The sequence below is a fragment of the Aegilops tauschii genome, chromosome 2 (assembly GCF_002575655.3).
Source record: "Aegilops tauschii subsp. strangulata cultivar AL8/78 chromosome 2, Aet v6.0, whole genome shotgun sequence".
NCBI classification, from domain to species: Eukaryota; Viridiplantae; Streptophyta; class Magnoliopsida; order Poales; family Poaceae; genus Aegilops; species Aegilops tauschii.
In genome coordinates this window covers 564,738,802-564,753,520 of record NC_053036.3, presented here as the reverse complement: position 1 = coordinate 564,753,520, position 14,719 = coordinate 564,738,802, and the positions used below count along the sequence as shown (strand labels likewise).

Here is a 14,719-nt window from a genome sequence, read left to right as displayed (position 1 = left end):
CACGTCTTTCCGTGGTTAGAGAGCTTCCACGGAAGCACAAAGGTGGGCAACCCAAACACACCAGTGAAACACACAACGCCCTACACACAGATAGGTCCTACCTCCAAATGTCCGACAACCCTTTTGCACCAGAGAGCTTCCAAAGCTCAACCCCGGCACCTATTCGTCTGCAAAGCTCATGAAAAACCACCGCTGATTGCTGAAAAACGCGACCATTGCACTCCTTCCAGAGCACCCACACGGTGAGAAGGACCATGGAGTCGAATCCCTTCCTCTTGGCTTTGGGGACGATTGCATGAGTAGCCAGCCACCACTCCACAATGGCGTCGTCAGCTTCTGGCATGTGTTGATCAAGACCGCAGCGAGCGAGGCCATAGTGCCACACCTCTATAGAGAACACGCACCCCAATGCAGGGTGATTAGATGTCTCATTGTCCTGGTTACATAGTGGGCAGGTGACATGCGACTGTAAACCATGCCTCATGCATTGTTTTCTTGTTCGGCTCGTGCTCGTTAAGCTCGTGCTTGTTAAGCTCGCGAGGTGCTCGTTAGTAGGAACTACCCACTTTTGTATTAGCTACAAGGTTTGTGGCCTATAACTGGTGTGATTTTTATGAAAGGGGATGATGATCACATGAGGAGATGCATTAGTTGATGCCTCCTATGAACTGGGTTGGGTCGATTAGATTAAACAGAGGAGTTGAGGTGCCACCAAATATTGCCACTTAAGATAAAAAAAGACATGTTGTGTTGTACAACCGAGTTTAAAGAGCTACTCGTCAAACTTGTTAACTCATTAACTTTGAGGTCCAGTGTGTCGTGCTGATCTTGAGGATCTTCGACATATGTTGTTCTCTTGTGATAGAGCAAAAGCGGTGCGGGATGAGCTAGGCCTGAGAGCCACCATCGACACGGCTACGACACATGGGCGGTCAACAGATCTTCCGGGCAAGGTCAAAATCCCAATTGCAAATGGAATTGAGATGGATATGGTCACATGGTACTTATGGTGGGATCGCTGGAAAATCACTCATGAAGAAAACTATGGTTCCCTGGTGTGGTCACCTATGAGCATACGAGGTATCGTGGCGAATGCACTTGCTACTAAGGTGAAAGCACCAATGAGAAAATCAAGGTGGGTCAAACCAGCATCTGGACTCATACAATTGAATGTAGATCCTAGCTATCATGTTGATGATGGTGCCGGAGCTACGGGGGCACTGCTAGTACATTGGTTTCATTGCATCATCTTGTTCATATAAACAACACGGCATGTATGTCGGTTCTATGGAGGCGTACACACTATTGGAAGGTTTGCGGCTCGCCGATGAGTTGGGCATATTTCCAGTTGCTCTGGAGAGTGATCCCCTGAAGATTGTCCAACCTATTATAGATCCTTCGGAATACCGTGCATCCATGGCGGTGGTAACAAATGATTGCCCTAAGTCGATGAGTTCTTTGGGCAGGGCGATGATTGCGCATTGTGTTCGGGAAAGTAATGCTAGCGCTCATTATCTTGCTCGAGTGGGTTACAGAGGGAAACGTATTGGGGTGTGGCTAGTGGCGGAGGCAAGGGGGTGCTGGCAGGGGCCTTGCCCCCCCCCCCCCCCCCCCTATGCTCTCACAAATACACCTATATGTACTCCTAACCCTCCACTTGTCAGACAAGATTACCTAGGTTTAGGTGATTTGGCCCCCTCTAACATTATACGACATGTTTTGGCCCCCTCTATATTCAGTTTCTGGCTCCGCCACTAGGTGTGGCGCGAACATCCCTCTAATTTCTTATATGATTATTTTTTAATAAAGGTCATCCAAGTTTTTGTTTTAAAAAGGAAATAGGCAGAGCTACCGTTGGTTTTATCGGAGAGAGAAAACACATAGAACAGGATCAGGCTATGCGCGCACACGGATGAAACAATGGAAACACACTCACTACAATCAGTCCGTGAAATGTGTACGCGTACCTAGTGCTGCCAGTCAAAGATTCTACAAGTCAAAGCCAGCAAATTCACATGTTCCTGCACCCATTTTTAAAGTTGAACTCTTTGCTTTGATACTACCGTAGATCTGATCCCATGCATGAGCGGATAAACATTGGGTTATCTGCACACCACACTCTCCTGTGCCTTGCACGTACACTCAGAAGCTTCCCCTCGGCTGGAGCTGGAGGTCACATCCGTGCACACGGAACACAAATTTCCTCGTGTTTCATCCGTATCTTGCTTGTATCGCTCTCTATATGTACCCCTTCTTTCTTGTTTATTTATACGTATATAAAATGAACATCTCTACGCGGAAGTGTCGTCGGTATATGCCTGCATCCGTCTTTCTACTTTCTGTGCTCAAGCTGCTTTCGCCGAAGGACAGGACGGCCAGTGAGGCAAGCAACTTTATCTGAGCTGCTGGGCAAGCAGGTCCGACGTCAGAACGGCGCACGCCAAGCCGCCGTCACGGACACGCGGGGCCGCGCCGCCCTCGGGCCCGCACGCAAGCGACACGCAGACGGGCGGGGCCAGTCGACGTGAGCAGCCGAGGGAGAGAAGCATCGGCGCAGCCCGCAGCCACGGCCCACGGACAGCCGCACGGCACCTACCTACCCGCCGGCGGGCGCGCACGTTGCCTCGGGGCCGGGGTCGGGGCGGTTCATCAGGCCTTTCCGCGCGGTCTACGCACGGCGGGTCACCGGCGCGCGGGTCCACCCGTCCCAACCCCCACCACCACCTGACCACCCCCAGGCCCCAGCTGCCATGAGTAGAGTTCAGTGTACCTGTCCTCTTCGCAAGAACCGAGGCGGGGTGCCGACCTCCGCCTTCGCGTCACCTTCCATCCCTCCCCACCACCCGCAAAAATCCAAGGCGACGCACGCAAACGCAAGCTCACTGTACCAACTAAATAAACCGGCGTATCCTTCCTGAAATCGAATAAATAAACGGCTCTCCTTTTTCAAAAAACAGCTAAAAATAAACGTCATTCTTCCAACAAAAAAGTTGAAAAAACAGCACTAGTTTTTCCGAGACGGTGATCTTCCTTTACATTCCCCGCGATCGCACGGACGGCGAGGCTGACGGCCGCACGCACCGCGGTGCAGGTCGCGGCGCCAGCGTACGTCCGTCCAAATACGTAGGTCCAATCAATCCACACGCTCCGGGTCCGGGAGAGGCAATCCAAACAGTGGCGCTACTAGCTGTTGGCACCCGCTAGCTGCTTTCCCAGGCCAAACGTGACCGCCGGGTGGAGACGAGAGGAGCGGAGAAGAAGCCGCCATGAAGCAGCCTCTGCCTTTCCCACCTCCTCGATAAATCCATCCTCCCCAACGAACCCCACCCAGCTCCCTCCCTCCCTCTCCTCTCCTCTTCCCTTCCTCCTCCACCCAGCCAGATCAGACTTCAGAGCAGAGGTCGGTCTCGCCGCTTTTGCTCCCGCTGACGGTCCCGTGAGAGCGAGGCGAGGCGAGGCGGCAACCACCAACCAACCGGGGCGTGGGCCGGAGCTGCCTTTGATGCGCCAGGCGCGGCCTCCCCCCGTCCTTTGATGGGCAACGCATGCGGCGGCTCCCTTAGATCCAAGTACCTGCACAGCTTCAAGCACCCCGCCTCCCAGCGCCACGACCCCGACCGCGACTACGACCACACCAACCCCGCCGCCGACTCCCCGAAGAAGCAGCAGCCCGGCTCCCAGCCGACCGCCAAGACGGACGGCCACGCGGCCCCCGCGCAGCCCGCCGCGGCCATGAGGCGCGGCGGGGCGGGCGCCCCCGCCGACCTCGGCTCCGTCCTCGGCCACCCCACGCCCAACCTGCGCGACCTCTACGCGCTGGGCCGGAAGCTGGGCCAGGGCCAGTTCGGCACCACCTACCTCTGCACCGAGCTGGCCACGGGGGCCGACTACGCCTGCAAGTCCATCTCCAAGCGCAAGCTCATCACCAAGGAGGACATCGACGACGTGCGCCGCGAGATCCAGATCATGCACCACCTCTCCGGCCACCCCAACGTCGTCGCCATCAAGGGCGCCTACGAGGACCAGCTCTACGTGCACATCGTCATGGAGCTCTGCGCCGGCGGCGAGCTCTTCGACCGCATCATACAGCGCGGCCACTACAGCGAGCGCAAGGCCGCCGAGCTCACCAGGATCATCGTCGGGGTCGTCGAGGCCTGCCACTCGCTCGGGGTCATGCACCGGGACCTCAAGCCCGAGAACTTCCTGCTCGCCAACAAGGACGACGACCTCTCGCTTAAGGCCATCGATTTCGGCCTCTCCGTCTTCTTCAAGCCTGGTGAGCTACTGCTGCCTGCTGCGCCTTACTAGTACATTAATCCTTCCTGCTCTAGTCGGTCAACGACTACGATATGCTTAATTAATTAGTTTGGTACTCCTACTACTGTACAGTAGGAACGAAACTAATGCCCGCATAATTAACTGTGGTTTGGCCCGCGATTGGATTTGGATAGTACTCCTAGATGCTTATCTGTAATCATGTCACTAAACTATGAAGGATTAATGAAGTATTAATGGTAATAAGTCATGAGAACTTTTACGCGATGACACTGGACAACATTCCCTTGATGCGATTTCACACTAGTCTTTCTGAAATACTACAAGTTCACCGGGAAACTCATCCTAGATTCCTAGTTGAATGGCAGTGGGAAAGTCTGAAACTGATGGAAGGCTGCCTTGCATTTAATAGTCATCCGGTAATGGATATTTGGGGGGAGAATATTCTCTAGCAGTCTATTCTAGAATCTACATGGAGACTTTCCGCTTCATATGGTTACCGTAAACTTTGTGATGCACTCTACAATCATGCCTCCCTTTCTCATTCTTGCATGTACTAATTCTTTCAGGCCAAATCTTCACCGATGTTGTTGGAAGCCCATATTATGTAGCCCCAGAAGTGCTCTGCAAAAAATATGGGCCAGAAGCTGATGTATGGACCGCTGGTGTAATTCTCTACATTCTGCTAAGTGGTGTACCCCCATTTTGGGCAGGTGTGATATTCTTAACCCTTCAATTAACTTGGAGCTTGTCTTCTGACGATTGTAGGCTTACCTGTTTTATGAACGTATATAATGCAGAGACACAGCAAGGAATATTTGATGCTGTACTGAAAGGTGTAATCGATTTTGATTCTGAACCCTGGCCTGTGATATCTGACAGTGCAAAAGATCTGATAACAAGAATGCTCAATCCTCGCCCAGCTGAACGCTTGACAGCACACGAAGTTCTATGTTAGTTTCTTTCACTACCTTATACTCCTGGTTTCACTCCTTCTATACTCCTCAATGCGTTTTCATTTGACATACTTGCAACCGTTGCATTCAGGCCATCCATGGATTCGTGATCAGGGAGTTGCTCCTGATCGTCCTCTTGACACAGCTGTCTTATCTCGCATTAAGCAATTCTCTGCGATGAATAAGTTGAAGAAGATGGCTTTGCGGGTGAGTTCAATTATTTTTAAGCTCAAGTTTTTAATTGCCTGTTTTGGATCCACGAGCTTGCAAGGAGGCTATTTTTGGCATTCGTCTCTTCAAAAGATTCTTGTTCGCTCTGTCAGAATTGCTTTACATATTCATTCTTTGCCAGTTGTTGAATGATCTTCTAGACGAAATAGTACTTTGGCTGTTCTATCTGTTCTGTTCAAGCTACCTATGATTTTTATTGGGCTGTCAGCCTGTCACCTACTGATCAAAGTGCTTACCTGACTGGATTCACATTATCTTGTACTAATATGAGCTATATTCTTGATCATATGCTTCCATTCTTCCTTTGTATGACAATATGACATGAGGGAGTTGTCAAAACAAACTGTATTGAGTACTGAAATACTCCCTCCGTCCCATAATATAAGACCATTTTGCAAGCTATGTTAGCTTGCAAAAAGGTCTTATATTATGGGAGGGAGGGAGTATGTCGTTGTGTGATGAAGCATACCTAGTGAATTATGCATTAACTAATATTTCGTGATAATTCTACCAGGTAATAGCTGAGAGCCTCTCAGAGGAGGAAATTGCAGGGTTGAAGGAAATGTTCCAGACTATGGACGCCGATAACAGTGGTGCAATTACATATGATGAGCTCAAAGAAGGCTTGAGAAAATATGGCTCCACATTGAAGGATACCGAGATTCGTGATCTTATGGACGCGGTGAGTTAGCCAAAATCTAATAATACTGCCTTGGATTTCTTAGTCTTAAATGACCTAGTACGGTAGTACCTTAAGTCCCCTAAGCTTAAATCCTTGTGAAGTAGAAGCTTTTAAAGTCTCTTGGAAACTTGTGCTGCCTCCGGCCAGCTCATATATTACATGAATATGAGGAAATTGGGAACTAGGCTACTTAATGTGCAAGCTGTTCTTATTATAGTTGCATATTTTTGTTGGTGGCTTTCTTTAGGGCATATATGATTAGGAAGCATGCAGTAGACACCATTTTACCTTTAGATTATTCCCTTTGTCTGTTTTGTTGCAAATAGTGGTATAGAACTGTACTTCTGATATGCAAAACTGGATTTCTGAGAGCAAGTGCTATAATACATTGTTGATACCATTTTAAAGCACCTGGCATTTGACGTGTCCTGAGAATTTGTGCTTGTGCACCAGCAGATGCGTATCTGTGAAAGTTATTACTTAGGTGACTAGTGTAGTAAGTTTACAGAAATTTCCTCTGATGGCTGATAAGTTATAACATGGAAAACGAAGAAACTTACATATCCCTTTTGTACCATTTGATTCATTAGGCGGATGTGGACAACAGTGGGACCATTGACTATATAGAGTTCATCGCTGCAACATTGCATCTGAATAAACTGGAGCGTGAGGAACATCTAGTGGCAGCCTTTTCATATTTCGACAAAGATGGAAGTGGTTACATCACAGTGGATGAACTGCAGCAAGCTTGCCAAGAGCATAACATGCCAGATGCTTTTCTTGATGATGTCATTAAAGAAGCTGACCAGGACAATGTAAGTGTGGTCTTAATTCTGTATGTTTATTATTCTCTAGATATGGTATATCTTGGTTACCTTTTAGCCAATTACTGTCTTCCTAATAGCTGGGATATGTAAAATCAATGCAAGTTGTGGGATGCAATAGAGCTTATTCAGTAGTCCCTCAGTAAAGAAATATAAGAGCGTTTAGATCACTATTTTAGAGATCTAAACGCTCTTATATTTGTTTACAGAGGGAGTACTAGATACTTGCAATTAGGAACAAATACTTGCTGGGTGTGGGAAACAATAGTAGGCCAAATACTTGTCTAATAAATTCCACTTCAAGATGTGCACTCTATTTGAGCACGGTTTTTGCGGAATCATTTTTTCAAATTCCAGTGGATATAGATTTATGCCGTATAGTGCTGCTCCAAAAGATAGTTTGGCCCAGAGAGGCTGTCTTCATCAGCCAACGCAGCTCATTTGCTAATGAATGTTTACGGTTCTGTTAGTAACAAAAATAAGTTAGTTGCGTGAACTGCCTGACCTGATTTTGCTCTCTTTTGTCAGGATGGGCGCATCGACTATGGAGAATTTGTTGCCATGATGACCAAGGGCAATATGGGGGTGGGGCGAAGAACAATGAGAAACAGCCTGAATATCAGCATGAGAGACGCACCTGGTGCAATCTAGACTTCCACGATGTACATACAGCTTGTGGCTTTAGCTTCTTCCTGTCTTCCTGCTCTACCAAGACTTCCTGCGATTTTCGAATCTTGTAAAATGCCTGTGTGGATGTGTGTTTCTGGGGATTCTGATTTAGCTCGTCAATTGATTCGACGGAACGCATGCTAAGCTGGGTTGAAATGATCTCACACGTTGCTGCTGCTTAATCCCTGCAAAATGTTCAGTGAATTACCTCCTACTATATCTCCCTGGAATTGTTAACTCTTAAAATGGCTTGTCCCAATGAAGCATGTCCAGTTTGATGAACAGTCCTGGATGTGATGTTACTTCCTTTTCTCTCTACATATCACTCGCCATGCAACCGTGTGAACTCGATATGCTTATTGTCAATATGGCATGACCAAGCCTCTGTTTTCTAGTGTATGCTCGCTGTCCCTGGCATCCCCACTGCATTCTTTGCACATAGCTATCACATGGGTTTTTCATCGGTGCTTTCAAGGTTCAAGGAAACCAACTGGCGAACCTAAACCTCAGACAAATAGTGGACAGATATAACACGCATAATAATCAAAGAGTAGAAATTTTACTCCTCTGTGGTCTCAATGAATCTGACAGGCTACAGAGCAAAGAACTAGAGGGAGTTTTCTGTGGTCACCAGTAGTCCCCGCAAGAGCAGGAACCACCTTTGAAGTGGTGAAATCGAACGGCATCTCGAATCACAAACTCCCGACCAGTCACCGTCGATATCAACTTGATCACCGTGTGGCAGTCACCGCAAATGCGCAGGTTCTTCATTATGTGGATGGGCATCCAGGCAGGCAAGTTCATGATCCCAAAAGCCACGGCCAGCTTCTCGCTGTGATGGATCTCAGACCGCAGGGACTCGGTCCTCACGTATCCGAGGTGCGCGATCTTCTCCATGAGTTCATCCAGCTTCTCCCGAATCGCGATCACCTGAGGGTGGCTCACGTCTTCTGCTTTGAAGACGTGAACTTTGTTCTTAACTTCCATCCAGCTGTAGCCGGGATTTTTCTTTATCCCTTTGTCTCGCATTAGCTTCCTGACTTGTGCGGAATCATCTGATTTGCCAGCATCAGCATAGATCTTTGCCAGAAGCATGTAGCCTCCAGAATCAGGCGAGTCCAGGTCGAACAAGTGCTTAGCTGCCAATTCTGCGAGGTCATTGTTGCCATGTGTCTTGCAGGCGCTAAGAAGAGCCCCCCAAACCTCAGCGGTTGGTTTCATGGGCATCTCGTCGATGAGATTCTTGGCTTCGATCAAATTCCCTGCACGGGCTAGAAGGTCCACCATGCACGAGAAATGCTCCAACCCTGGAGATACGTTGTGGTCCCTCTTCAACATATCGAAATAAAACTTTCCCTCCTGCACGAGTCCAGAATGGCTGCAGCTTGACAGAACTGCAACATAGCTTATGTAGTCAGGTTTTGCCCCTTTCTTCAGCATGTCATCAAATATCTCTATAGCTTGCTTCCCCATGCCGTGCTGTGAATAACCGGTGATCATGGCATTCCAAGAAACCAAATCCTTCCGACTTAGAAGCTCAAATATTTTTCGAGCTTCTGATATCCTTCCGCATTTGGAGTACATTGTGATAACCGCATTCACGACTGAGGTGTCTAAGATGAGACCAACCTTTACAGTATGACCAATAATTTGATCTCCAAGTTTATTTGCACCCATATCCGCACACCCTCTGAACAATGTAACATAAGTAACCCAGTCAGGTATGACATCCTTCTCAGTTAGCATAGCACTATACATCTTGAGGCCATCTTCCTCAGCTCCATGTTGTATGTATGCCCCCAACATTGCATTCCATGTAATTACATTCCTTGTGGACATGCCATCAAAGAACTCACGAGCTTTCCCTATGTTCCCCACTTGAGAATATGCAGTAAGCATGCCAGTCCATGATACAATGTCCCTTTCGGCCATCGAAGTGAATATAGATTCAGCATTCTGGAGATTGCCACATTTTGCATACATAGAGATAAGGGAATTAGAGATGACAACAGCTCGGGTGTGACCACTTTTCAGAGAAAGAGAATGCAGCTGCCTCACAAGACACATATCCATCCTGTTGGAGCAGCCACTTATTATAGTTGCCAGTGCAAACTGATCAACTGTCATCAGCTCGGCTCTCATCTGATTGAACAGTTTGAGAGATTCACTGAAGCAACCATACTGCAAGAATCCCCCAATAAGAACTGTCCATGCCACAGTGTTCCGACCGCGTAAGGAACTGAACACTCTCCTTGCTTCCTTAAAACAGCCACATTTTGCATATAGTTCAACCATAGCACTGGCAACGTATGGGTCAATGTGCGGTAGGCTCCGAATCACCTGAGCATGGAGTTGCTTACCCCATCCTAATGAAGACAATTTAGCACATGCAGTCAGAGAACTAGTGTATGTTGTTGAATCAAGACGCACACCTCTATTGTGCATGTCTACAGCCATACAGAGGGCTTCTCTGGCTCGCCCACTCTGAGACAATGCGGATACCATCATGTTCCATGAAACAACATCTCGTTCAGGCATGCTCTCGAAAAGCTCAAGAGCATGATCAACACCGTATGACTTGGCATAGCCCGCTAGCATACTGTTCCGGCAAAAAATAGTTGGCCTTTTAATCTGACTGAACTGCTTCGAAGCAAAATCCACAGCCCCACATCTCACGAACATGTCAACAATGGCAGTCGCAACGTCAGGGTCGTCCTCGAAACCAAACTTGGTTAACAACCCAAGCAGCTGCGGCGCCACTTCCTGCCACCCGAGAGCGCCGCAGGACTTCATGGTGCAGCCGAAAGTGAAGGCGTTTGGCAAGGAGTCCCCGCTTCGGTGCATGGACATGAAGGTCTCCAGGGCATCCATGAACTGGCCGCTCTGGAAGTAGCCGGACATGAGGGTGTTCCAGGAGGTGACATCTCTCCTGGGCATTCTGCCGAACAGCTCCACCGCATCGCTCAGGCTGCCCAGCTTCGCGTACCCGTTCATCATTATGTTGTGGGTGATGACGTTGGGCTCGTTGATCTCGCCGCGCAGCAGGCTTCGGGCGTCGGGGAGGGCTCCGCAGGAGAGGTAGGCGTGGAGGAGCGTGTTCTGGAGGAAGACGGCGGACGCGAGGCCCACGCTGACGAGGCGGCCGTGCAGCGCGCGCGCGCCGGAGAGCGCGCCGCGGGCCCCGCATGAGCGCAGCGCGTCCGCGAGCGCCTGCGTGACGGCCATGTGGGAGGCGGCGGCGGGAGCGGGGAGAGGAGGGGGAGGAGGAGACGGCGGTGGCGCCCATGGCGTCGCCACCATTCAAACGCAGGCCGCGGCGGAGGTGAGGTGGACGTGAGGCGGAGTATGACAAGTGGGACCGAGATGTGTGAACCTTGCCTGGGTGTGGACCAAAAGGTACGTACTGGCGCGGATACCGTTTTCCAAATGTGAAAGCGTAAAGTGTTCCTTGCCTTGCCTGCTCGCCGCCTTCTGTAGTTCTGCTCCGTCGTCTGCGTCTCTCTGACCCTGTCCTTGCTCGCGAGGCGCGTCCCAGCTCGATCCCACGCCGGGCGAGGAAGAGGAGCGCTAGGGTACAGGGTTTGGGGGCGAGGCCATGGAGGAGGGGGGAGACGGATCCCTGGAGGCGCGGCCCGGCGTCCTGCTCGTCGGCGCCCCCGGCGTGGGCAAGCGAACCATCCTCTCCCGTGAGATCCCGCCCCCTCTCGCACTCCTCCCTCTTACATCTGTACATGTCCTGATTGCGGTGCGTGCTTAGAGTTCGAATCCGCCGTTTCCCGATTACATCGTGCTGCTAGTGAGAAGATTTCGTGGTCTGTTGGTGATTACTGATTTCAATAGGTTAGTAATATGGGGTTGACGGGGGAGGAGAGAATCAAGTGTTGTAGTAGCTGATAATTTAGTTCCATTTCCAGTTTCATCACTGGCTTGACAAATTCCTTCGTGGAGTTTTAGGTTTATATGATTTTGCACATCGTGTGTATTTATTCACATGAACTGCAGGGTTGCTTGGACACCTCTTATTTTCTTATCATCTCCATATCATCATGAACTGCAGGGTTGCTTGGGGCGGAAGTGCCGGACACATCCGACTTGTCCTCCGGTGTGCTATGTCAGGGGTATGTGCTTGAACGCCTACACGGCGAATCATTGTGTGGTGTACTTGCAGAATTAGTGGACCTAGTTTTCAGTTAAGCTGACATATGACAGAACCTCTGTTGCTATTGATTGGTATCCAGGTGGAAAATTGACACCAAGTACTACTCTGCTGATATTTCCATTTGGACAGCACATCTCAAGGAAGGGTTTTCTCTTGGCTCGCTCCCTCATCTGGACCAACTGGCTGCTCTTGTTATGGTCTTCGATATGAATGATGTCAGAACAGTGAACCCGTCACACATTCTTTGATTCTTACTGTTATGTCTAGTTCCATTCTCAATCTATAATCCTTTATTCAACTCTTTTGAACCTTGTAATTACTGGTGTTCAATTGTTTGATCCTCAATTCTGCAGTAGGCTAATCGTATCAGCAATTATGCAGGAATCGTCCTTACATACCCTCCGAAATTGGGTTGGTAATATTGATGTCCAGAGGTTTGAAGTTGTGCTGTGCATCGGAAATAAAGCAGATCTTGTGCCTGGCCATGGTGCGCATGTAGAGTACAGGAGGCGCATGCAAAGGATTGGCGAGTCAAGTAGTGATCCACATCCTGAATATTTGGATTTTGGGATAAATGAAAATGAAGGTTGTGGTTTGTTATCAGAGGAAGAACCACAAATAGAGATCAGAGACTCCACTTTGAAGTGGTGCATTGAGCATAGTATTGAGTATATTGAAGCTTGTGCTTCCAATGCTGACTTTGACAAATGTAAGTAACTAAGTTGTCCTGTGGGCTGCAATTGTTCGACAAAACCACATTATTTTTATCTTTTACCATCATCTCACCCTACCATGTGTTTAAACTGAAGATCAGCTAATTAGGTGCACACTTAGTATATAATGATAATGCTCATCTTCAAGTCAATTGGCTCTTTTATGACTTCTTACTCGTCTGTTTTTTCTGATACTTAACATACTTCTGCATACTATTTTGCATCACACTTTGGGGTGCCATCAACCTGCTTTTCACCATCGTACATTTATTTACCATCTCTATTGTGTATGATTCACTTAGCACTGTGCTTCTTTTTGACATTTTTCTGTGGTGATTATGATCCTTCTTGGAGGGCCTATGTTTTGTTAGTGGCATCGTAAGCTTGCCTTCTTAGTGAAGCTCTGGACATCGAGCTTCTTAGTAGAAAAGGTCATGAAGCTTAAACTTCTCTGGAAAATGCATGTAGCGGAACCGTGTTTGGGAAGATTTAAACCTTTGTAAGCTTAAACTCAAGCCAGACCAAATTTGGCCTATGTAGATTCCCCATTTTTTTTCAGCGCTGTAGTATCTTGGAGATCAGTAGCACCCAATTAATTAAAAGTCACATTTTATATTGGTATTGGTCTGTTGATCAAATTGCATTTGGTATTTTTCATGGTAATTTATGTCTGAACCTGCAAAATTGAAAAGGCAATTCAAGTCCATATTGTTTTATACCATATTACTGCTTAGTATTAAATGCCATACACCAAAAGGCTAACAAGTTAAATGGTTGATCCACATGCATGGCATCGGTGGCTGTTTTTATTGTGTGTGAATTATGAAATTTTATTATAATTGTTTGACGGAGTCTAATAAAAGGCACCTATTTTCTATCCAAAGTTGAATATTGCGTGTATTTAAATAGATCTTTTGGATGCTCTTTCAATTCTGAACTGTCGTCTGTTTATAATTACCAACAGGCCTATCAGTGGATGGTGATAGCCAAGGCCTAGAGCGACTCTTTGGAGCCCTTTCTGCACACATGTGGCCTGGAATGATTCTGAAATCTGGAAATAAAATTACTAGTCCATCCTTGGTCGAAAAAGATGGTGAGTTATATAAGAAAACAATATAATTACACGTTTAACCATAAATTATTAAAGTAGCGCCATGGTTTTGTGATGAGTCATGCTTGCTCTAACAAACAACCATATGATGTGCAAAGCTGGAGCGATTTTGATAATTAGAATATCTTGCCCTCTACAGTTCCATTATTGAATTTAGAACCCTGTATTTGGCCTTAATTATTCTGTTTTCTACTGACAGAATCTACAGATGATGAATTGACTTATGAATTTGACTACGAGGTCCTATCCCATGCATCTGATGAGCAATGGGAATTCGTCGGTGAATCGAGTACATCAAGAAGCTTGGAAGGATTGGATGAAGCTAAATCTATGCAGGACAACACACAGCAAGTTGTGAACGGCAATGCTAGTTCTTCGGCGCCCAACCCTCTTCCAAATGACAGATCTACAGAACCTGCTGAAGAAAATCCTGTAACTCAGAGTCACACAACTGAAGATAGTAGTAATCATGTGGATAACACTGGAGCAGATACTTCTGAGGACCAGCGAACTGACACCCCAGAGGTCAATGCACTGTTTGAGGATGATCATTATGGCGTAGATGATCTGGAGCGACTAATGTCAGAGATTGGCAACATGCGCTCCAACCTAAGGCTCGTTCCTGACTTCCAAAGGAGGGAGATGGCTGCCAAGATAGCCATGAAAATGGCAACCATGTTTGGTGATAGTGACGACGAGGGCTTCCATGCTGTCTAAGCTAAATTGCTTATCTTCACACAGGATTACAGGTTATGGCAAGCCTATTTGTACAGGGAGATCGGCATCATGCCACCTAGGCATTTTTTATAAAATCCTGATGCCATTTCCCAGCAACACAAATTTTGTACCTCATAGTGCTTCCAGATATTTAGTCATTTTACCTTCTATAGAGTTATTCATACTTTCTACTGTTATAGGGTTTGTGCTGTATCATTAAGAATTTAATCTCTCTTGATTCTTGAATCAACTAGCTATTGTATATGTAGCTTATCAAATGTTCTGTTACTATTGAATTGCGCAAAATATGAGTGATAAATGAGAGCATCCAACCAAATTATCGTATGGTTCTACGAGGCTGAAAATGAGATGGTGCATCTGG

The 14,719-nt window shown here is 47.5% G+C and overlaps 3 protein-coding genes across 3 annotated transcripts; 2 read left to right on the top strand and 1 right to left on the bottom strand.

Annotated features, from left to right (window-relative positions):
- Positions 1–3,017: 3,017 nt before the first annotated feature.
- On the top strand, positions 3,018–7,921 carry LOC109738406 (calcium-dependent protein kinase 13). The gene is made up of 7 exons (XM_020297510.4): positions 3,018–4,276; positions 4,845–4,988; positions 5,076–5,228; positions 5,323–5,438; positions 5,977–6,144; positions 6,735–6,959; positions 7,497–7,921. The coding sequence occupies exons 1-7, from the start codon at positions 3,535–3,537 to the stop codon at positions 7,617–7,619; spliced, it is 1,671 nt and encodes a 556-aa protein (XP_020153099.1). The 5' UTR covers positions 3,018–3,534; the 3' UTR covers positions 7,620–7,921.
- Positions 7,922–8,177: 256 nt separating this feature from the next.
- LOC109738404 (pentatricopeptide repeat-containing protein At3g26782, mitochondrial) lies at positions 8,178–10,997 on the bottom strand. The gene has a single exon (XM_020297507.4). It carries the CDS (start codon positions 10,935–10,937, stop codon positions 8,265–8,267), a length of 2,673 nt encoding a protein of 890 aa, XP_020153096.1. The 5' UTR covers positions 10,938–10,997; the 3' UTR covers positions 8,178–8,264.
- A 63-nt stretch (positions 10,998–11,060) lies between these two features.
- On the top strand, positions 11,061–14,674 carry LOC109738407 (uncharacterized). Its single transcript, XM_020297511.4, has 6 exons — positions 11,061–11,323; positions 11,695–11,755; positions 11,876–12,011; positions 12,178–12,505; positions 13,474–13,602; positions 13,820–14,674. Exons 1-6 carry the CDS (start codon positions 11,233–11,235, stop codon positions 14,335–14,337), a joined length of 1,263 nt encoding a protein of 420 aa, XP_020153100.1. The 5' UTR covers positions 11,061–11,232; the 3' UTR covers positions 14,338–14,674.
- The last annotated feature ends 45 nt before the right edge of the window (positions 14,675–14,719 follow it).